The sequence below is a fragment of the Phocoena phocoena genome, chromosome 16 (assembly GCF_963924675.1).
Source record: "Phocoena phocoena chromosome 16, mPhoPho1.1, whole genome shotgun sequence".
Lineage (NCBI taxonomy): Eukaryota > Metazoa > Chordata > Mammalia > Artiodactyla > Phocoenidae > Phocoena > Phocoena phocoena.
Genome location: NC_089234.1, coordinates 76311254 through 76335968, shown reverse-complemented (window position 1 = coordinate 76335968; position 24715 = coordinate 76311254). Strand labels below are relative to the sequence as shown.

Below are 24715 nucleotides of genomic sequence, written 5' to 3'. Positions count from 1 at the left end.
CTCTAGGCACATGGGCTTCAGTAGTTGTGGCACACGGGCTTAGTAGTTGGGGCTCGCAGACTCTAGAGCGCAGGCTCAGTAGTTGTGGCGCACAGGCTTAGTTGCTCTGTGGCATGTGGGATCTTCCCGGACCAGGGCTTGAACCCATGTCCCTTGCATTGTCAGGCGGATGCTTAACCATTGCGCCATCAGGGAAATCCTTCATTCTTTTTTATGGCTAATATTCCAGTATGTGTGTGCGCGCGCGCGCGTGTGTGTGTGTGTGTATACATATTGTATGTAAATATATATATATGCGTATGTATATACATACACACACACACAACACCTTCTTAAGCCAGTTGTCTGTTGATGAGCGCTTGGGTTGTTTCCATGTCTTGGCTACTGTAAATACTACTGCTGTGAACATTGAGGTGCAGATGTCTTTTTGAATTAGAGTTTTCATTTATTTCTTTATAGATACTCAGGAGTGGAATTGCTGGATCATATAGTAGTTCTATTTTTAGTTTTTTAAGGAACCTCCATACTGTTCTCCATAGTGCCTGTATCAAGTTACATTCTCACGAACAGTGCAAGAGGGTTCCCTTTCCTCCACACCCTCTCCAGCATTTATTTTTTGTAGACTTTTTGATGGTAGCCATTCTGACTGGTGTGTGATGATACCTCATTGTAGTTTTTATTTGCATTATTTTCTCTAATAATTAGTGATGTTGAGCACCTTTTCATATGCGTGTTAGCTTTCTGTATGTCTTCTTTGGAAAAGTGTTTTTTTAGGTCTTCTGCCCATTTATGAAGGGGTTGTTTGTTTCTTTGATATTGAGTTGTATAAGCTGTTTGTATATTTTGGGTAGGTCTCATCATTTGCAAATATTTTCTCCCATTCCGTAGATTGTCTTTTCATTTTGTTGATGGTTTCCTTTACTGTGGAAAATGATTTAAGTTTGATTAGGTCCCATTTTTTATTTTTGCTTTTATTTCTTGAGATAGTGATCTAAGAAAATACTGCTACGATTTATATCAAAGAATTTTTTGCTTATGTTCTCTTCTAGGAGTTTTATGATGTCTTGTCTTACATTTAGATCACTAATCCATTTTGAGTTTATTTTTGTATATGGTGTTAGAGAATCTTCTAATTTCATTCTTTTACATGTAGTTGTTCAGCTTTTCCAGCACCACTTGTTGAAGACTGTCTTTTCTCCGTTGTATATTCTTGCCTCCTTTGTCTTTGAGGTTAATTGACTGTAGGTGTGTGGATTTATTTCTGGGCTCTCTATTCTGTTCCATTGATCTATTTGTCTGTTTTTGTGCCAGTACACGCTGTTTTGATTACTATAGCTTTGTAGTGTAGTCTGAAGTCTGCAAGGGTTATACCTCCAGCTTTGTTCTTTTTTTCCCAGGATTGCTTTGGTAATTCTGAGTGTTTTGTGGTTCCACATAAATTCTAGGATTATTTGTTCTAGTTCTGTGAAAAATGTCATGGGTATTTTGATAGGGATTGCATTAAAGCTGTAGATTGCTAGTATCATACTTGGACCAAACTCCAGAGTCCTTCCCATGACCTACAAGCCCCTCTGGATCCAGCCCTGCTAAGTTTCTGCCATTGTTTCTTCTACTCATCCCCCCAGCCCCTCACTCACCAGACCCTTTCCTAGTGCAGGGTTGCTGTGTTTGCTGCCCTTCTCTGCCTGGAATATTCCACATGCTCACTCCCAAGTTTATTCTGATCTTTGTTCATTGTCTTCTCATCAGAGAGACTGATTCTGATCAGCCTCTAATATAATCTCCTTCATTACTCTTGATATCTTTGACCTTGTCCTTTTGTATTCTTGGCTCTTATCACTATCTGATGTTAAATTTTATAAACTATTCATTTACTTATTATTTTTCTCTTCCTTGAGTATAAGCTCCATGGGTACAAGAACTTGTTCTGCTATGTTGGTGGTCATGACTTGTGAATTTACTTCTTACAAAAATAGGAATGATGAAATAACAATTATTAATCATCTTTTATATTCTGGGCACCCTTTCCTGTGCACTTTGTAAATATTAGATGCTTGATTAATTTAATCCCTTGCATGCAACAACCGTGTAAGGTAGGTGTTTTCTCATTTCGTAGATGAAAATACTGACAGTCACAGTGACTAGTAAAAGGAGAGCTGGAGAGCTGGGATTTAAACTCTGAGTGAGTCTGGTCCAAAAGTAATGTTTTCTACTTAATTCATATTATTTAGTATTACAAATGATTAAATAATAGTTATGTATAGTGGGCAAGTTATTATTAATATATAACTTACTATATTAATTCTTACTCTGTAACTTATTATACTAACTCTTATAAAACTTGTTATTACATAACATTATTATATAACTTCCACCTAATAGATAGAGACACTGAGTTTCTAATTGGGCTCTAGGGGACTCTTTTTGCACAAACACAAGATTTCTGTAACAGATACTTTGTGTGTCTCACTTTATCTGGGTAACTTTTGTATTTTCCATCCATTATATTTGACCCCTTGAACTGGCACTTGTGAGCTCAGCACCAAGCTTTTCAAAAGCCGGTCCTAATATTTGTATCATGATTTTGCTTCGAGTACAAAGTAACCTTTTGCTGATCTTTATAATACTTGGGTTAAGCTGAGTGAAAACAGCAGAAAGGCTGAAAATTGCTGTTTTGCTTGTGCTCACTTTCTGGAGTGCATATGTACAACCTGACTCTTATCAGAAATAGCTTAATGCTCAGGTATAGTTTGGTGGTTCGTTGATTCTTTCCCAGGTCAGAGAAAAGCCTTCAGCTGAAATATTCACAGATTGCAAGAAAAGTGAGGAAATTTATTGAAAGCCTATAAAAATATGGAGGTTTTGGTGCGCTGCGTGGTAACCTCCATTTTAATGAAAGAATTACGTTTATAATTAGCAAGAACAGAATTAAATATTTATAATTAGCAAGAACAGAATTTAATAAGTTTGCCAATTACAGCAGTAAATTGGAGGCCGAAATCGCAAGCTCATGTTTCCCTGTGTTTTGCAAAAGCAAGCCTCTGAATCCATAGATAAATGTTATGTCCATACAGTGTGAGCTATGAAACCCTTGCATAAAAATGCAGGTGGGGAGGTACGTATCAAAACATATCCCAGAAACAAGAGTAAAATAGTTCCTATGAATAATATTATTTCGTGCTCTGTGTTTTTGCTAAAAACTCTTTGGTGTTTATTCTCCAGTGGGTGGTATAATATGTATATGTCCAGATGGCTGTTATTTATTTATTTTTTTGATCAGTCTTGAAAATTTGTCCTTCTGTTGTGCGGTAACAAGAGAATTACAGTTACTGGAGGTCACAGACTTGTATATATGAGAGAGAGAGAGGGAGAGAGTCTGTGTATATGTAATACAAGAAAGCATAGTGTCCTCAAGAGTTAGAAATTGCCTGTCTTGAAATAAAGAGTTATTGATATATAGATTCAGATCTTGAAAATTGCCTCTAAACTTACTTCTCCATCTATTTTTGTCTTTTCAGCATTCTTCCTTTACATAAAATCTTTCCGTTATCCTTCCTTAAATTGTTGCAATAATTCGTACACAGTTGTCTGCTCTTCAGGACTTTAATGTGGTTTATGCATTCACGTCTGGTGTGGATCTTTGAGAAGCTCTACAGCTTTCTCCCTGGATCTCTGCCATTCTGCAGACAGGAGGAGCAGAACTTTGAATATTCTAAAATATGCATATGCAAAATCTCAAGCAATATATTATGTATAACATACACATATTTTTATAGTTAAATATGGGTCATCTGTTCTGCATAGCTACTAAGTATTTCAGAGTAATATGAATAAATACACTTAATTTTTCATAGAAGCATCATATGTAAGTGATACTTTGTACAATAGGTACACTCTCTGGTGTAATTGCAGAAGGACTCCTAAGGGGCCAGTCCATCCGGCACTCTCTTTTGTCTCTTAATACTTGCTTGAGCATCAGCCGGGTGACAGGGAGACATTATTGAGTGATCAGTTAGTTACTCTGCTTGTCTCAATGTGTGATGTCAATGCTTTATGTGTAAGTAAGAGCACTGATTTTCTTTACTAGCTCTTTCTGTGGGTGTATTCCATGTATAGGTGTGAGAAAGTCAGGGTAACAGTCTCATACTCAGCACATATATTAAGATGAATTTCATCTTTACATGTGAGGCAATCTTCAGTGCCAAGTAGGAAATTCAGATCATTTCAGAGCTAGGAACACAGATTTTATGCATGCTATTTTCCAAGTGGAAAAGGGGAAAAGGTACATTTCTGTTGATGTTATTGTTGGTGACTGTATCTGTCAACTTTAATCTATCTCACGTGAAACAGATACTGAGTTAGAATGTCTGCAATATGTTCAGTCTTTCTTGATCTGATTTTTCACTTGCATGTCAATTCCCTTATGACAAAGGTCAACTTAAATGCTTAATTTTTGTAACTGCTTCTATTTTTATGATGATGACCTCATATGTTGTCCAAGCTATTTTAGGCTCTTTATTTTCCTGTATCTTTTAAAATTCTAATTTAAAAGTTATTTAAAATATTTCAGAAATGTGCTTATTTTCGAGGATTTAAAACCTAAGAGCAGGGACTTCCCTGGTGGTCCAATGGTTAAGACTTCGCCTTCCAGTGCAGGGGGGTGAGGGTTCGATCCCTGATTGGGGAGCTAAGATCCCACATGTCTCGAAGCCAGAAAACCAAAACATAAAACTGAAGCAATATTGTAACAAGTTCAATAAAGACTTTAAAAATAGACCACATCAAAAAAAATCTTTAAAAGAGAAATTAAAAAATAAAACCTAAGAACAAAGAAATTTCCTTTACCTAGTGGTCTCTGGGAAACTTTTTTACTTCTTCCTTACTTTCTACTAAGAAATATAGTTTGCCATCACTGTCTTGGGTGATATTCATGAGGGCAGTTTCAAAGTTTTTTCACGCATTTTGAAATAAAATTTCACAAGAGAGTAGATGGGATACAACATGTCGTAATGCTGAAATGGCTTCCTCATGCGGTCTTATGGGTGCATCAGTCCTGATCTACGTCCGTTCTTCTGTAGTTGGGATCAGATTACAGGATTGTATCTTCATCTATAAATTATTTGTGCTGTTTAATATACCAGTTGCTGTATGTGTGTGTGTGTGTGTGTGTGTGTGTGCATGCGTGTGCATAGCTTTCTGCTGGTGCTTTAGCAGCTCGGATATGTGGTCTATGTGAAGAGGCGGCAGGCAGCCAGGTGGGTAGAACTGTATTTTCTGACAGAGTTTAGAATCGCCTGTACATGGTGATACTGAAAATCAGGCCAGGTTTTTGTGGGCTTCATTTCAGTTTGGAAGCTCCCTGTAGAGAGTGCCACCTCTTTTGCCTGCCCTGGGGGCATCCTCTGCCATCCTGGTTCGCCACCACTCCTATTTCCTAGGTTTTAGGGTAATAAGAAAAGTGGAAAAGCAGTTAATTGAAGAGGAAGATGCTCTGCTGAGTTCAGAGCCAACAACTTAATTTTATCAAGTATTTTCATGAGTTCTGAAGGATATGGTAGATGTTAATACATTCATTCTTTCTACAATAGCCCAGAAAAATAGGTATTTTTCCATCTCTGAAATGGAAGTTAAAAAGGTCCCTTCCTCCTCTTCTGTCTGTATTGATCTCTGTCTTCTGCTTTGCCTTTCTCTCTCCTTTCCTAAAAATCCAGTAAGTAGCACTACTTTGGACAGCCGTTTCTCAATCGAAAATTTAATCATTGACTAAATTTTAATTACCTACTAATGATACAGACAACCTTTTTCTCACCTCACCATTGCCTGCTGCTCCTCGATTCAAAGAAGTTTCCTTGTTATTTTATGTGAGTTTGTTTTTCATGTGATTTTGTTTTTCATTTGGTTTTGTTTTTAACACAGTTAAATCTGCACATAGTAACTTTACCTATAGCCACATCGCTAAAACATATTTGATGAATGGAAACCAGGGGATTATACTAGGGTTAGTTTCTGGGTAGATTTCTAGCCAGACTGTTAGTGCAGGGATTTTATATCATTGTAGGAGGTAGTACAGCACAATTGTTAGGGGTCTAGGTTATAGAGTCAGGTGGACCCAGATTTGAATCCTGTTCAGCCACTTTGCTGGGTAATAGGGATTTACTCTCACAATGCCTCTTCTCATCTGTTAATACTCAAAAGCATAATAATAGTACTTAACTCTTCATTTATTTATGGCACAGACTCCCTGTCCCTCAGTAAAAGCCAAAGGCTTTTGGCTTTTAGGCTGGGCTCAGGGCCTGTCTTGATCAGGCTCTGTTGTCTCTGACTTCGTCTCCCACCATCCTCTTCCCCCTGGGTTAATCCACTCCAGCTGCGCTGACATCCTCCCTGTTTCTTGAACATGCCAGATACTCTTCTGCCTGAGAGGCTTTCACTGGCCTTGCTTCTGCCTGGACTGCCCATTCTGCAGATACTCACATAGCTCATGCCCCTTCCCTGCTTCAAGTCTTTGTCTCAATGAAACCCGTTAATTTTATTCATAATTTCAATCTTCTCCACCACAGCAGCACTATGAGCCCCTTACCCTGTTCCAATTTTTTTTTTAACATAGACTTTTCACCTTTAACATAATTTACGAACTTATTGTCTTTTTGTTTATTGTCTCTATTCCCTGCTAGAATGTAAGCCTAATAAGTTCAGGGATCTTTGATTTATTTCGTAAATCATCTCAAGGGCTTAGAACATTTCCTAGAACATATTATGTCCTCAGAAAATATTTCAGTGATAAATGAATGTTTGAGAGGAGCTGTTGGTGGTGTTATTTGATAATTATTTTCCATTTTGTACTGTTACAGCAGACGTGGCAGCATTTGTTAGAGAAATCATGTCTTATTTACGCCTCACAAAATTGCCTGGAATGCAGTATTGTAGTGCTGGCTTTCCCCCCGTAAATAATTGATCTCTGTGCTGAAGAGCTGTAAGGTCATAGGAAAAATACAGGAGCATTTAACAAAAGGAATTCAATCCAACGTATGTTTATGGAGCAGTGGTCTAAATTGAACGGTGGTATGATTCCCTTGGGTTTTAAGTAAAACGTTTATTTTCATTGGGCACCTGGTTTCCATGGAGTTTAATCTGACCTGCTTGACAGATAGCATTGGATACAATACAGATGGTGGACTTTATTTATTTATTTTTTTTGTGGTACGCGGGCCTCTCACTGTTGTGGCCTCTCCCATTGCAGAGCACAGGCTCCGGACGCGCAGGCTCAGCGGCCATGGCTCACGGGCCCAGCTGCTCCGCGGCATGTGGGATCCTCCCGGACCGGGGCACGAACCCGTGTCCCGCGCATCGGCATGTGGACTCTTAACCACTGTGCCACCAGGGAAGCCCAAGAATTTTTAAAATGCATAGTCAGTAGGCTCTCCAACCACAGTGGTTCTGGAGAAAACATTGTGCTTTTAGATGAATGATGGGTTAATTAATAGGCGGGTGTTTGCGGATTGGTGTTTGGTCCATCAGTGCTCAGTATATTTCACTTTCAGTCAAAAAGGAACTCTTCATTTACTGGAATGTAATATAGAAACAGCTCCCAGATAAACTGGAAAAAGCCTTATAAGTGTGTCAGGCTAGAATCCATCAAAGTTGGATCATAGTTGAAAGCTGTAGTCATGGCTCTCTTGTTAGTGGCGTGGCAGAGCTCCCTGAACTCGGTGTTGCTTCGTGGCCAGGCGCTTCATCACATAATGCCTGGGCACTAAATTGTAAGGAAACTGCACAAGTGAGTTGGTTTTATTAATTTAATAGAGTAGTTCAGTACATTGTTGGTTCCTTTCCCTTATATAGTTGGTTTGTATCACATATTAATGAGCATCTCCAGAAATGTGCTCTCATTTCTGGTTCTGTCCAAAGTCCACGGACTTGTTTTAATATTCATCTGTTACTGACTGCCTCCAAACTCTCATAAAAGACTTCTCACATCTTTTCTGGGATCCATATCCTTTCTGGGACCCATTCTGAATCCCCCTCGTACTTGAGCACTTGTTAGAAATGCAAAATCTACCCAAGACCTTGTATTTTAGCAAGACCTACAGGTGAAAGGATGCATGTTAAAGACTGAGAAGTACTTCTCTAGATAACAAGTGTCTTAAAAAATCAACTGAGCCTCTGGAAGCAGTGTGGGGTTGAGGACTTTTACATTCAAATAAGTTAGGTCTAATGACCAGTTCTTAGAAATAAGTATGTTCAGCCCTCTGTGAGTAACAAGTTACTTTGAGCCTTATTTTCCTCATGTGTATATCTGTGGATAATCTGTATATTACTGGGATATTGTGAGGATTAAATAAATTAATGCCAGGACTGGCATACACTATATTTTTGGTAAATATGGTACACCTTCTCTTCTTTCGGGCTTACTGGGTAGCACTGTTATTCTCACCTGCCTTATACCTTGCTGTATTTTCTTATTCTCATTCCTAAAACGTCCTTAATTAGTACATTACAGTAAGTATTTACTAACTGTGTTTAGATAGCCTCCAGTATCCAAAGGAACCTATCTTACCCAAGAGTGTAGTTTACTCGCTAGAGTTAGTTCCATAGGGTGAGACAAGATAGCAAAAGACTGTGGCGGTTTGGGAAGGCATTGAGCACATCAGGACAATTCAGTTCTTTGTTACTATACCACCTATTTGGAAAATACGATGTATCTTTGATCTTGCAGATTATATAAGCAACAGAGGTATTTCATTATTTTTATTATAGCCATGCTGAACATGAATTAATATTCAGATGTACTCATTATATGAAAATAGTGCTTTTTTTTTAGCAGTTGACTTTTAAAACGTAACAATTGAATGCTCACTGGAAATCACTGAGCACTGTGGGGAGAGTTGGGAGCTAATTATTAAGAGATTGGGCTTGGCTGTGACCGGTACTATGAGCCAGCTATTAGGTATTGCTGCTACCACGTAGGAAATAAAGTAAATATATAGCATGATAAGGGTTTGTATTAAATTACAGCTGTACTTTTCCAGTTGATATAGCATATTCTTTAGGTTAACCAAAAAGCCTTGTTTTCTGCTTTTGAATATTTGCTGTATCTTATCACCTCCACTCTAGTATTCTACCATGGTGAGCATCTTCTAGCATGTACTCATATTCCTTTTTCGCTTTGATTCTAATTAAAAGGGTCGATGAGTATATTTGTTTTTTTTTTTTCTCTGTTAAGTATCCTGTTTCTTTGAGGTTGAAATGTCAAAATATAAATGGCTAGACTTTTTAGGCATTTGCCACTTAGAATCTGTTAAAAAATGATAATGATATCTTGCATTTCTTGTTGATTTAGGGCCTTTTGTATGTCAGTCACTGTGTAAGTTAGTTGATCTCACTTCCCTCCTCATTTTGTAGACGGCAGAACTGGGGTAAGAACCCAGCTATTGCTAATTCTAAAGCCCGTGCATCTTGTCGTGTTCATGCTGCCTGTACTGAGTCATCCCATGGATCATCTTTCCCTTGTACAGTTTTTCCTGTAACCCTGCAATTGATTGGAAACCAAGTGTTGGATTGCAGAGGACTGAACTAACAGATCACCTCTCTGTACATTTTTAAGCAATCCAGGATCATTTCAAAGATGATCAAGTTGCCAATGTGTGGTTGAGCTAAGATGATTTTTCAGGTTGATTTGAACCCAGAAGCTCTGTTATTGACCTGTTTTCCTGTGTCAGTTTTGGAACGATGTGTATGTGCTTGCTAGTAGAATCTGTTCCATTCTTGATAATACTTGATGTCCTAGGAATATGTCAGACCATTTTTTGATAGTTTCGATGATTTAAAGCAGTGTGTAACAGCGCTAACATGGAAATCCTGTATTTTACTTTTCTCCATGCAGGTTGCCTTTGGGGATCAGTAATGACAGTAAAAAAAAAAAAAAGCTGTTGATTGCCTTGAATAGCAATAACTTCTCCCACCTCCCCCTACCCAGTTATCTTTTTTTTGCAAATAAAAATACACTAGGAATTGATTCTTTGGCTTTTTTGGGGACAGTTGTTCTTATATTTATTTTTCTTTGATTTTATTTTTTTTAATTTTTAAAATAATATTTTTTAAAATTTATTTATTTATTTTTGGCTGCATTGGATCTTCGTTGCTGCGCGTGGGCTTTCTCTAGTTGCGGCGAGCTGGGGCTACCCTTCCTTGCGGTGTGCGGGCTTCTCATTGTGGTGGCTTCTCTTGTTGTGGAACACGGGCTTTAGGCGTGCTGGCTTCAGTAGTTGTGGCACGTGGGCTCAGTGTTTGTGGCTCATGGGCTCTAGAGTGAAGGCTCAGTAGTTGTGGCTCACCGGCTTAGTTGCTTCGTGGCATGAGGGATCTTCCTGGACCAGGGATCGAACCTGTGTCCCCTGCATTGGCAGGTGGATTCTTAACCATTGAGCCACCAGGGGAGTCCTATTTTTCTCTGATTTTAAAAAGCATTAAATAATAACCTTGTGGATCTGATTTAGACTGAGTAATGCCAGATCTCACTTTTTTCTCTTCTCCCCTCTGCAGGATGATGAAGTGGTTCTGCAGTGTACTGCAACCATCCACAAAGAACAGCAGAAACTGTGTTTGGCCGCAGAAGGGTTTGGCAACAGACTTTGCTTCTTGGAGTCCACTTCGAATTCCAAGGTGGGATAAAGCCTTTTCAGGCTACTCAAACATTCGGGTTTTAATAGGGGCATTGAAGTTATTTATGGGCACTCTGCTCTTTTCTATGGAACAGAAACTAAAGGAAATTGAACAGTCTTTTCCCTATTCATTAAGTAAAGTTTCAGTTGAGCCCCTACTCTTTGCAAATAACTCAGATGCGATTGTTAACAGGAATAGCCAAAGTCCTTGCCCCGTGCTGTTTATATATAGTAGGGGAAAAGTAAACAATGTAAATAAGTGATATAATTTTAGAACCGATAAGGGCTGTGAAGAAAAGCAGAGTAGTAACAGGGTGGAGAGCGATACGGCAAGGACTCACCCTTTCACAAAGGGTGTTTAGGGAAGACCTTTCTGAGGCAGTGATATTTGAGCAGAATGAAGTGAGGGAGGGAGAAGTACTAAGTTCTTGACCTTTCTGGAAAGAACCACGCAATGCAAGGGCCCCTCGTTAGGAATGTGCTTGCAGACTGTTTAAGGAAAAACAGGTAAGCCACTGCAGCTCTAGTACCATGAATGGGGCCACTGGTGAGGAAAGGTGAAGGGCCTGTCAGCCCTTGGTTAGCAATTGAGGTTCCTTCCTAGTATAAAGGGAGGCCATTGGACCAGGTGAGCAATATAATTTGATTTAATATTTAAGTAAATATTTGATTTAGCTCTTCTGTGGATTAGAGGCTTTTGTGGGGTTTTTTTTGGCTTAAACAACAGAAATTTATTTCTCACAGTTTTGGAAGATAGAAGTCCAAGATCAAGTTGCCAGCATGGTTGGGTTCTGGTGAGAGATTAGAAGCTTTTGAAACGAGTAAGATTAGAAGCAGTGAGAGCAGGTGGAAGGTGCCTGCAGAAGTCTGCAGGGCAGCTGCTGGGTCTTCAGATGAGAAGCAATGGTGATGGGAAACTTGGGGGAGTTGAGAATAGACCTGTAGGATTTAGAGGATGTGCTGATAGATGACTGTGTAGAATAAAGGAAAGAGAGGAAATGAAGATGTTTCTGGGGGTAGAAAATCAACCAGAAAACAGTCAATTTAATAATGTTTTGTGTAGCACTTTTTAATTTACAGAGTCCTTTGACCTGCAGGATTTCATGTAATTGTCACAATAGGAGAATGTGTGCATGGTTATTGCTGTTATAGTCACTGTACACATGAGGACATGGGGGCTAGTAGAGGGCAGGTACTAGGCCAAAGGCTTCCTGTGACTCAAAGCAAGTGTCGTCAATAGCTTTTCACACTTAACACCTCGGTCTTTTGGCTTCGAGTCCCTGATTCTTCCCTTTATATCACAGTACCCCTTTCATTACTCTGTGGAATAACATTGAGCAATGTATACATATGATTTATTTATTATAGTAATTTAATGCCAAGTCACATTATTAATATTGTAATGGTGGGTGACAAAACATTATGCATTTTATAGCCCTGCCTAGAATTATTTTTAATTTGACAAGTGTTTATTGAGCATTCTCTTTGTGAAAATTACCACAATAGGTATCAGTTGTGAAAAATATTCTTCTTAAAAAGAACTTAATAAGAATTTTAATATTTAGTGTTTTCCCTGTGGTTTCTGGAATTTTGTCGTGCCTAGAACAAGGCAGGCCAATTAGTTAGCTGGGTTTTTATTTTTCACTGTACTGGCTATGGTTATCTTGGTCCTTTAATATAAGAGCTGGTTTCCAGTACTAAAAATGAACTCTCCTCATGCTCTAGTTAGGTATGTCATGTAGCAGTCAAGGCACGGAAATAGGCTAGGCATTCATTTAAACTGGTTAATCTTGAAATAGATCAAGATGGAGGAGTAGGAGGAGGTGGAGCTCACCTCTCCCCACAAACACATCAAAAATACATCTACATGTGCAACAGTTCTCACTGAAAACTAATTGCAGACTGGCAGAAAGACTCCTGTATAGCCAAGGCTATAAGAAAGATCCTCATGGAATCAGGTAGGAAGGGAAGAGAAGTGATCAGGTTGGGACCTTGTGCCTTTGGGAGGGGACTCAGAGGAAAAGAGAGATACACGGGTGGAGATTTGCCCTGGGGAGTTAGCAGTTCCTGTCACATATTGGATGCCCCAGCCCTGGGGTCTGACACAGGGAAAATGAACCCCTTTGGCTGGTGGGAGGGCTGGTGGGACTCAAAAGAGGGCTATGGGAAGCCTGAATTTTGCCTGTGAGCAGTGTGCTTGTGCTGGCTTGCTCCTGAAGCAGGGTGGAGGGGGCAGATTGAAAACTGCTGAGATGGCTGCCTGTGACTGCCCCAGTGCACGCCACAGCCTGAGCCCAGCAAACACTCCGACCCCACTTACTATATATTAACAATGAACTCTCAGAAAGAGGAAACAAAAAACAATCCTGTTTAAAATTGCATCAAAAAGAATAAAATACCCAGGAATAAACTTAACTAAGGCAGTGAAAGACCTATACTATGAAAACTATAAAACACTGTTGAAGGAAATTGAAGATGGTACAGAGAAATGGAAAGATATTCCATTCATGGATTGGAAGAAATAATATTCGTAAAATGTCTGCTACCCAAAGCAATCTACAGATTTAATTCAATCCCTATCAAAATACCCATAAAATTTTCACAGAGCTAGAGCAAATAATCCTAAAATGTATATGGAACTCAAAAAGACCTGAATTGCCAAAGCAATTTTGAAGAAAAAGAACAAAGCTGGAGATGTCATGCTCTTTGACCTCAGACTATACTACAAAGCTACAGTAATCAAAACAACATGGTACTGACATAAAAAGAGACACATAGATCAATGGAGCAGCATAGAGAGCCCAGAAATAAATAAACCCAGGCACCTACAGCCAATTAATCTATGACAAATGAGGCAAGAATATACAGTGGAGAAAAAACAGTCTCTTCAGTGAGTGGTGCTGGGAATACTGGACAGCTACCTATAAAAGAATGAGAGTAGAACATTTCCTCACACTGTATATATACAAAATAAACTCAAAATGGATTAAAGACCTAAATGTCAGACCTTAAACCATAAAATCCTAGAAGTGAACATACGTGGAACACTCTAGTATACTCCATGTTAGTATACCTGAAACTAATATAATATTGTAAATCAACTATACTTCAGTAAAAGCTTACACAGTGATGCATGTCAATTATATCTCAAAAAAAACTGAAAAAAATTTTTGGAAAAAAAATAAACTGGTTAATTCTTCGCAGGGATACTTGGCTATCTAGTTGTGACTGTTGACATAGTGAACTGACCATCTCAACCATTTTTGTTGTTGTCGTGCTCTATTATTGTTTTTCGGTTTATCTGAAAATTTGTATTTAAGATGAGATACTGAAGTAGTTTTATCAAGCGTAGAATAAAATAGCAACTGAAGTCCAGTAAACCAATCTGAACTTTTTTTTTAAAGTTCTTACAACATAAATACTCTTTTCTTTCCCCTACTCAGATTACTTGATGATTCCCTACTGTGTGAGTTTTTTTTCATATCTCCATTTTACTTTGTTCTCCCTGACTTGTACGTCCTTCCTTTACGTTTCCTGCTGGTGAAATACTCCTTGCCCTTAAAAGCCTATCTCAAATAGTCCCTCCTCTGGGCTGTTTTTCTCTCTGTTTTTCTTAAGTGATTTATTTATATTTCTATTATATTGTTAGTTGGACTTAATTCTGTGTAACATCCACAGCATCTTCTCTCCCTGAATATGTAAGTATGTATACTCCCAGGTACCATACACCAGCTTCTAAATTCCCTGAGGACCTGGGTAAAGCTCATTTATTTTCTTATTTTTTAGCATGAAGCACTAGTGAGTGATTCATAAGATTTAATGGATTATTAAATTTGAAAGGCAACCACTAGTCTTAGGGCAATTTATTTTATAAAATAGACTTTTAATTTTCTGTAAGAGCAAAGAGTCAAAACTGTGGATTTCAGTTGACGTTTAAACTATCTAAGCCTGGGTGCAGATGTGTTTCATGCAGATATATCTGGATTTGACATTCATTGGTAGAAAATGAGAGATGGCCTTTTTTTTTAACCCCTCAAATTGGTGTCTCCTGCATTTATTATAAAGGTTGGGAGAACGGAATTATTGTTGGCATTGAGTAGTCAGTCACTGTAAATTATATACATATTCCTGGAAATGATCCCAGAAAAACCTTAAGCACAGAACCTTCTAATCAAATGCAAGAGTTACTTTTTCAGAAGACTGTTTCATTTTCCTAGGATATTTATTCAGGCTGATCTGTGCCTGAAAGAGAATGTTTCATAATTCCAGCATAGATTTTCTTGCAGAAAATGTAAGCATTAAATCTGATGATATGTTTAAATAGTTATTCATAATTATGGATATTTACTGCACTCTCCTTATATGAATGACATTTTTGTTTCTATATTTTAGAATTGAAAAGTTGGGCTTTTGTTCTTTGGAACTAGTCATTTTCAGAGATACCCACCTTATTATTATTAAAAAGTTTATGGAGAAATGAGAAGTTATTAGGGAGGCATAGTTTTTAATCTCCTTGAATCTCCACATAAAAACAGACCTATGATGACGGCAAAACCTGAAACCCACAGACAATATAATATCTAAAGCAAACTAGGTGACAAGTTATCCCCACCTCTGGTATCAGTAAGTGTAGGGGAGGAAGTGTAGGGGAGGTGACATGGTTTCTGCTGTCTCTGAAAACTGGTAACAGGTACTCACTAGAAGACATGGTGGGCCATTGTGAAACTAGAAGCTAACACTAGGAAGGAACAAAGGTACTATGATAAGGATGGATGTTTCTAGAGCAATCTTGGCTTATGGACTTGTGAAACTAACCAAATAAGGCTCTTTTCTTGACAAAGCCCTGTTCTGAGGGAAATTGTTGGGAATCCAGTTCAGATTGAGCAGGGGGGTGGATAGGGGCAAAGGATAGAGAAGGACCAGGTGAAAGTGGGGCAGGGAAACAGCCAATAGATCTCATAATCAAAAAGCCTGGTTTTGAACACTAGATGAAAACAGCAGAACAAGTTGCTGTAGGACCCTGAAGCTACAAAAGCTATGCTGACCCACCCTCCTTTCCCAAGCGTACAAGGAAGCTCATCTCAATTTTTACCTGTTTATCTGGTGTGCTTTTGTTGCCTGTAGACATAATTCTGCTCCTTATTTGTCTCTTTTATATAACTATATATATAAAACTATATATATATAGTTATATGTATATGTAATTATATATAATCATATATAATTTATATATAATTGTGTATAATTTATAAATAATCACGTATAATTTATGTATACTGTATAAGTGGAGTAATTAATTTACATTTATTCATATAATTATTTACATTTTTCCATTATGTATGTAGATGTAATTTTATATGTCACAGAGAAGAAGGAGCAGAATAGTATCTACAGGTAATCCAGGCCCACCAGACTTTCAACTGCAAACCAGGAATTTAAAACAACCATGATTAATATGCTAAAGGTTCCAACGGATAAGGTAGACTGCCTGTAAGAACAGATGGGCAATGTAAGCAGAGAGGTGGAAATTCTAGGAAGGAAGGAAAAAGAAATGCTGGAGATCAAAGACACTGTAACAGAAATTAAGAATGCCTTTGGGCTTATTAGTCAATGGGACTAATTAGTCAATGGGACTTATTAGTCAATGGGACGTCGCTGAGCAAACAGTTTCTGAGCTTGAGAGTATCTCAAAAGAAGCCTGCAAAAGTGAAAAGCGAAGAGAAAAATGACTGAAAGAAAAACCATAACAGAATTGAGTATCTAAGAGCTGTAGGACACCTACAGAAGTTCTCTAGAATCATGATGAAAGGAATAGAAGAAATATTCGAAACAGTAAAGACTGATAATTTCTGCAAATTAATGTCAGACACTTAACCACCGATCCAGGAAGTTCAGAGAACACCAAGCAGAATAAATGCAAAAAACCCCTACACATAGGCGTATCATTTTCAAGGTACAGAAAATTAAAAAGTCCAGAGAGAAGCCAGAGGGAAAAAACTTACCAATGGAGGAGCAAAGATAAGAAGTACATCCAACGTCTCAAAACACCACTGGAAACAAGAAGAAACTGGAGTGAAGTATTTAGTGTTGAGAGAAAAAAAGACTCTATACCACCCAGAATTCAATATCCTGCAAAATTACCCTTCAGAGTGAAGAAGAAAGACTTTCTCAGACAAACAAACATTCAGGATATTTTTTGCCAGTAGACCTGCTTTGCAAGAAATGTTAAAAGAAGTTTTGCAGTAATAAGGAAAATATATAGGTCAAGAACTCTAATCTTTAGCAAGGAAGGAAGAGCATCAGAGAATGAGTGGTTAAAATAAAATCTTTTTTTTTCTTATTCTTAATTGACCTAACAGATTGTTGAAAGTAGTAATAGCAATACTGTATTTAAATATATATATGTATTCATTTAATAATTTTCCCAACAGAAAGCACCAGGCCCAATGGATTATTCACTTATTATTATTTTTTTCTCCCTCCCTCCCTCCCTCCCTCCCTCCCTTCCTTCCTTCCTTCCTTTTTCTTTCATTTATGGCTGTGTTGGGTCTTCGTTGCTGTGTGTGGGCTTTCTCTAGTTGCTGTGAGCGGGGGGCTACTCTTTGTTGCAGCACGCGGGCTTCTCATTGCAGTGGCTTCTCGTTGCAGAGCATGGGCTCTAGGTGCGTGGGCTTCAGTAGTTGTGGCATGAGGGCTCAGTAGTTGTGGCTCAAGGGTTTTAGAGTGCAGGCTCAGTAGTTGTGGCACGTGGGCTTAGTTGGTCCATGGCATGTGGGATCTTCCTGGACCAGGGCTCAAACCCGTATCCCCTGCATTGGCAGGTGGATTCTTAACCACTGTGCCACCGGGGAATTCCCTCACTTATTCTTAAGGGAGACACTATACCAATTCTTTATAATCTTTTTCAGCTGATTGATGCAGAAAGAATACTTCCTAACTCATTTATGAAACGGTTACTCTTATATCAAAATATGATGATGACATTACAAGAAAAAAAAACTACAGACAATATCTCTTTATACGTAGATATAAAAATCGTCAAGAAAATATTAGTAAATAGAATGCAATAATGTATAAGAAGAATCATACACCTTGACCACATAGGATTTATTCGAGGTATACAAGTCTAGTTCAACATTCAAAAATCAATTAATGTATCCATCACATCAATAGCAAAAGAAAAATCACATGATCATATTAATAGATACAGAAATTGTGTTGGAAAAAATAACATGCATTCATGATAAAAAAACCCCACAAAACTCTTAGTTCCCATGTAGTCTTAGTTTACTTTCTCAACTTGATAAAGATTATCTACAGAAAACCTACAGCTAATATACTTAATGGTGAGAAGCTTGAAGCTTTCCCACAAAGATCAGGAACAAGCCAAGAACATCCCCTCTCATCACTTCTTTTCAACATTGTACTGGAAGTCCTAGCTAATGCATTGAGACAAGAAAAGGAAATAAAAGGCCTACAGATGGGAAAGAGGGAAATAAAACTGTCTTTGTTCATAGATGACGTTATAAATCTATGTAGAAAATCTGAAAGAATCAACCAAAAACTCCTAAAATTAATAAGCAGTTATTGCAAGATACAAATTTAGTATACAAAAGTCAATTGCTTCCCACTATACGGACAATAAGCAAGTGGAATTTGAAATTAAAAACACAATACCATTTATATTAACATGCCAAAATGGAATACTTAGGTATAAATCTAATAAAATATTATAATATCTCTATGAGAAAAACTACAAAACTTTGAAAGATATCTAAGAAAAATTAAATAGGTATTTTGTGTTCATGGATAGGAAGACTCAATACTGGCAAAATGTCAGTTCTTCCTGACTTGATCTACAGATTCAGTGCAATCCCTGTAAAAATCCTAGCAAGTTATTCTGTGAGTATTGACAAGCTTATTCTAATGTTTAGTTGGAGAGGGAAAAATAACCAGAATAGCCAACAGTGTTGATGGAGAAGAACAAAGTTGGGGAACTGACACTATCCAACTTAAAGTCTTGCTGTAAATCTACAGTAATCAAGACAATGTGATAATGGTGAGAGATTGGACCAGTAGATCAATGGAACAGCATCGAGAGCCCAGAAATAGACCCACAGATAAAGTCAGGTGTTCTTTGACAAAGGAGCAAAGGCAGTCCAATGGAGCCAAGATAGTCTTTTTAACAAATGGTGCTGGAACAACTGGCACCCCCCCCCCATGCAAACAAGTGAATCTAGACACAGACCTTACACCCTTGACAAAAATTAATTCAAAATGCATCACAGACTTAAACGTAAAATGCGAAACTATAAAATCCCAGAAGATAACGTAGTTAGAAAAACCTAGATGATCTAGGGTGTGTTGATGAGTTTTTAATTACAACAGCAAAAGCACGATCCGTGAAAGAATGGATAAGCTGGACTTCATTAAAATTAAAAACTTCTGCTCTGAGAAAGACAGTGTGAAAAGAATGAGAAGATAAGTCTCAGACTGAGAGAAAATACTTGGAAAAGGCCCATCCCAAAATGTAGAAAGAACTCTTAAAACTCAGAAATAAGGAAACAACCTGATTTTAAAAAATAGGCCAGAGGCCTTAAGACACCTCATTTAAGGAGATAACAGGTTTCCCCTGCCATCTGAAAGTAGAGCATTCCTATGAAACTTTTCATATGGCAAAAAACAAGCAGTTACCTTAGGACACATCTTGCTAACAGACGCACAAATTAAACTGAGATAAAGCACAGATGCTCACAGACACAGTCAAAGCTGCGGCTGCTTGATGCCGAGATGCTGAGTGTAGCTTCTGAGGAAGGACTGCGTGAAGACAGTTTGGAGGCTTCTTACAAAACTAAGCATACTCTGACCATGTGACCCAGCCATCATGCTCCTTGGTGCCACTCTTGTTGCTGATAGTATCGGCTGGATCTGTAATGGCTTTTGCTGCAAGACGAAAGCTGAACGCTGTTTCTGCTTCTTGCCTTTGTTCGTAAAAGCAAAAATCCTCTTCTGATTTATTTTGATCAGCAAACAGGTACTAATGTAGATCTTCCCTAAAAGCAAACTGGCATAAAAATAGACTTTTGAAAAGCAGGGGATACCTGTATATAGATCACAAATAAGCACATGAAAAGTTGTTCCACGTCTTACGTCATTAGAGAAGTGCAAATTAAAACAATGAGATAGGCCCTCTGCCCCGCCGCTCACTCTGTTCCTCATGCTGCAGCCCCCGCCGTAGCCGCTGCGGAGCCCACAGCCACCGCTTCTGAGCAGAAGATGGCTGTGCCTCCCACATATGCTGATCTTGGCAAATCTGCCAGGGATGTCTTCACCAAGAGCTATGCACTTGGCTTAATAAAACTTGATTTGCAGACAAAATCTGAGAATGGCCTGGAATTTACAAGCTCAAGTTCAGCCAGCACTGAGACCACCAGAGTGACGGGCAGTCTGGAAACCAAGTTACAGGTGGACCGAATATGGTCTGACGTTTACGGAGAAATGGAACACTGACAACACACTAGGCACGGAGATTACTGTGGAAGATCAGCTTGCACGTGGCCTGACGCTGACCTTCGATTTCATCCTTCTCACCAAACGCTGGGGAAAAAAAATGCTAAAATCAAGACAGGGTACAAGTGGGAACATTATCAACCTGGGCTGTGACGTGGATTTCGACATTGCCGGGCCTTCCACCCGGGTGCTCTCGTGCTGGGTTATGAGGGCTGGCTGGCTGGCTGACTACCAGATGAATTTTGAGACCACAAAGTCTCGAGTGATCCAGAGCAACTTTGCGGTTGGCTACAAGACCGATGAATATGAATTCCAGCTTCACACTATTGTAAATGATGGGGCGGAGTTTGGCGGCTCCATTTATCAGAAGGTGAACAAGAAGTTGGAGACTGCTGTTAATCTGGCCTGGACAGCGGGAAACAGTAACACTCGCTTCGGAATAGCAGCCAAGTACCAGATCAACCCTGATGCCAGCTTCTCGGCTAAAGTGAACAACTCCAGCCTGATAGGGTTAGAATATACTCAGACCCTAAAGCCAGGTATCAAACTGACACTGTCAGTTCTGCTGGATGGCAGGAATGTCAGTGCTGGTGGCCACAGGCTTGGTCTAGAGTTCCAAGCGTAAATGAATACTGTACAGTCGTTTAATTTTAAACTATTTTGCAGCATAGCTACCTTCATAATTTAGTGTACCTTTTAATGTTGTATGCCTGGGATGCCAGTATTGCTATATATCATGTTAGACTTCCAGGTTAAAGGTGATTCAGCTTTAGGGTGTTACCCTTTCAGAGGTACAGAAGAAACCCAATTTCATAGAAGGTCCTTTCAGCTGTAGACTTGAGGGGGAGCTTGCTGGCCCCTCTAGAGATGTCAGGTTTCTTTTTTACCTAGAAACGGCTGCAAGTGGAAGTTGGTAATTTGCAGGCACTTTGTAATTCGTAAATTCGTATTAAGTAAATGAATGAAATTGTGATTTCCTGAGAACGGAACCTTGGTCTCCTACCCTGATTGAGAAGAGGCTCTTTGATGGTGTATACAAACTCATCTGAAAGGGACTTTTTAAGGCAGGGACTTTTTCCACCCCAATCCGTCACCTCTTTTACACCAAAAGTAGTCTGCAGGGAGTGGTAGCTGTTTATTCTGTGCCACTTTGGGGTGGAGAAGGTGGATGTGATGAAGCCAGTAATTCAGGACTTAATTGTGTTTTTTCTCATGTTGTGTTTTTTGGCTCTTGCACCAGAGTATGTAATAGCTTCTAAGAGCTCCAGCTGCAAGCTGGGAGGAGTCTCTGTGACTGTAATCACATGGTGACAACACTCAGCATGTAAATTGAACTTCTCTTGTATTTACGCCACTCAGTTTATTTTTTAGGAGTTTAATGGGTACATTTTAGAGTCTTTCATTTTGTGTGGAATTAGTTCCTCCCCTTCAAATGCTGTAATTAACATCACTTAAAATAAAACTTGAATAAAATATTGAAACCTTAAACAACAACAACAACAAAACAATGAGATTCCACTGTGCCTATTAGTTACCAAAATCCAGAACATTGACAATACCAGATGCTGAAAAGGTTGTGAAGCAACAGAAATTCTTACTCGTCATTGGTGGGAATGCGTAATAGTTCAGCCATTTTGGAAGACAGTTTGGAGGCTTCTTACAAAACTAAACATACTCTGACCACATGATCCAGCCATCATACTCCTTGGTATTTACCCAAAGGAGTTGAAAGTTTAAATGTTCACACAAAAAGTTGCACGTGGATGTTTATAGCAGCTTTATTCATAATTGTCAAAACTTGGAAGCAACCTGCATGTCCTTCAGTAGGTGAATGGATAAATAAACGGTGTTGCATATAGATAGTGGAATATTACTCAGTACTCAAAAGAAATAAGCTATCAACCCATGAAAAGACATGGAAGAAACTTAAATGCATATTATTGAGTAAAAGAAGCCAATCCAAAAAGGCTGCATACTGTAGGATTCCACCTATATAACATTCTGGAAAAGCCAAAAATATGAAGACAGTAAAAAGATCACTGGTTGCCAGGCGTTAGGGAGGAGGGGTGAATAAGAGGATTTTTAGGGCAGTGAAACTCTTCCGTATGATATTCTCATGATGAATACGTGCCATTATACATTGGTTAAAATCCATAGAATGTACAGAACCAAGAGTGAAAACTGTGGACTTTGGGTGATTAGATATGTCAATGAAGGTTCATTTCTTATAACAAGTGTACCAGCTGGTGAGGGATGTTAATAATGACAGAGGCTTATTTAGCACGTCTGTGGGCAGAGTGATGGGAAAATCTTTGTGTTTTCCATTCAAATTTGCTGTGAACCTAAATGTGGTATAAAATAATGCATTGAAATAAAAAGGACAACAGAAAATGTTAGGTATAAGAGAATGCACTTATAATAAATGATCCTGGGAAGAAAACCAAAGCTCAAGAACACTTGCCTGAAACCACACATTGAAAATGCATAGTGCCTACGCAGAAAATCACCTTCTTAGTTGGCCCAGACGGATAATCACAGTAAAGCTATTGGAGTTTAAGGGTAAAGAAAAAAAACCTTTTGAATCCAGGCAAAAAGACCAAGTCACTTTTAAAGGAAGGAAAGTCAGATTGTCATGATACTTATTTTTAAGACCAACGCTTTATGCCAAATGAAAATGGAGTAACACATTAAGAAACTTAGGGAAAGAAAATATGTGTCAAAGATGCTAGCCAACGTGACTTTGCATACAAACGCCATAAACTATTAAGAAACTATTTCTATCTGAAATTTACAAAGCACACCGTTAAGTAAATGTTAGGTCAAAGGAGAAGTGTCAAATAAAATGGAAGAAATTTTTAAACGTAATGAAAATGAGTACATGATTATTTAGAATATGTGGGCATATCTAAGAAAGTTATCAGGAGAAAATTTTTAGCATTAAATGCATGTATTAATAAAAATTAAAAAGAAGGGCTTCCCTGGTGGCGCAGTGGTTGAGAGTCCGCCTTCGATGCAGGGGACACGGGTTCGTGCCCCGGTCCGGGAAGATCCCACATGCTGTGGAGCGGCTGGGCCCGTGAGCCATGGCCGCTGAGCCTGCGCGTCCGGAGCTTGTGCTCCACAACGGGAGAGGCCACGACAGTGAGAGGCCCGCGTACAGCAAAAAAATAAAAAATAAAAAGAAAATAAATGGATTAAACAAGCAGATAAAAAACTAGAAGAATAACAAAGTAAACAAAAGAAAGCAACAGGATAGAATTAATAAAGATAAAAAGGAAATTGATGAGTTAATTTAAAAATTGGTTCTTTGAAAAAATTCAACAAACTAAGATAAAGGGAGAAAGTACAAATATTCTTGTGTATTAGAAGTTACATAAAGGTACAAAAGGGAAAACAGTCACAGCACAGTAAATTAAATCCTAAGGGACCATTTGCTCAATTATATGCAGGTAGATTTGGAAATCTTCATGAAATGAATCATTCTGTAGAAAAATTAAGTATACTTCAGAAAGTCTAAACAGACTAATTGTCATAAAATAAAGTAATAAAAGAATTTCCTGACAAGAATTGTACCAGGGTCAAATAAACCCATTCTTAACTATGCAGCTTAAATTATTCCAAAGATAGGAAAAGAAGGAAAACCTCTAAATTTGTTTCATTGAGTAAGTATAACATGGATTCCAAAATCTTAAAAAATTATTTTGGAAAATTATAGAACAATTTTACTTAGGAATATTGATACACAATTCCAAAATAAAATGTTTTAACAGAAAACAATGTTGCATTAAAATATACCTCATGACCAAGTGGGGTTTATTCCAGGAATCCCAGAGGGGCTCAATACCAAAAAATCTGTTAGTATAATTCTTCATATTAGTAGAGCTAAGGAGAAAAATTCTTTAGACATCCCTGAAGGTAGGGAAATGTCTCTTGACAAAATTTAATATCTATCTATGTTTCAAAAAATAATAAAATAGGAATTGATGGATAGCTCCTTAACATTTATTTTACAAACGCACATACGTATACACACACACACTTGCACACTTCAGTTCAAAAGTCAGCACCTTATTTACTGGGGGTGGGACACTAGTGGTTTGTTTGTTTATTTTCACATATTGTATGGTTTTTATTTATATGAAATATCCAGCGTAGGCAAATCCATAGAGACATAAAACGGATTAGCGGTTGCCAGGGGTTTAATGGAGGGTGATTGCTTAATGGGTCCCTGATTTCCTTTCGGGATGATGAAAATTTTTTGTAGCTAGTTAGTGGTGATGGTCGCACAACGTGGTGAATGTGCTAAATGTCACTGAACTACACACTTAAAAATAGTTAACATGGTGAAATTTATGTATCTATTTGGAGTAGACATTAATTCCTTTTACGTTTTAATTGAAGTATAGTTGATTTGCAATGTTTCAGGTGTACAGCAAAATGATTCTGTTATACCTCCTATATATATGTACATATATATGTGTGTGAATATGTATATACATATTCTTTTTCAGATTCTTTTCCATTACAGGTTATTATAAGATAGT

The 24715-nt window shown here is 38.2% G+C and overlaps 1 protein-coding gene and 1 pseudogene across 1 annotated transcript in view; both read left to right on the top strand.

Annotated features, from left to right (window-relative positions):
* Positions 1-9658: 9658 nt before the first annotated feature.
* Positions 9659-24715, top strand: part of RYR2 (ryanodine receptor 2) — a 515056-nt gene continuing 499999 nt past the window's right edge. The window contains exons 1-2 of the mRNA XM_065893933.1: positions 9659-9733; positions 10543-10662. Of these exons, the coding sequence (XP_065750005.1) occupies positions 9659-9733; positions 10543-10662 (195 nt within the window). The remainder of the gene's footprint in view (positions 9734-10542; positions 10663-24715) is intronic.
* Positions 19938-20796, top strand: LOC136136081 (voltage-dependent anion-selective channel protein 1 pseudogene; annotated as a pseudogene).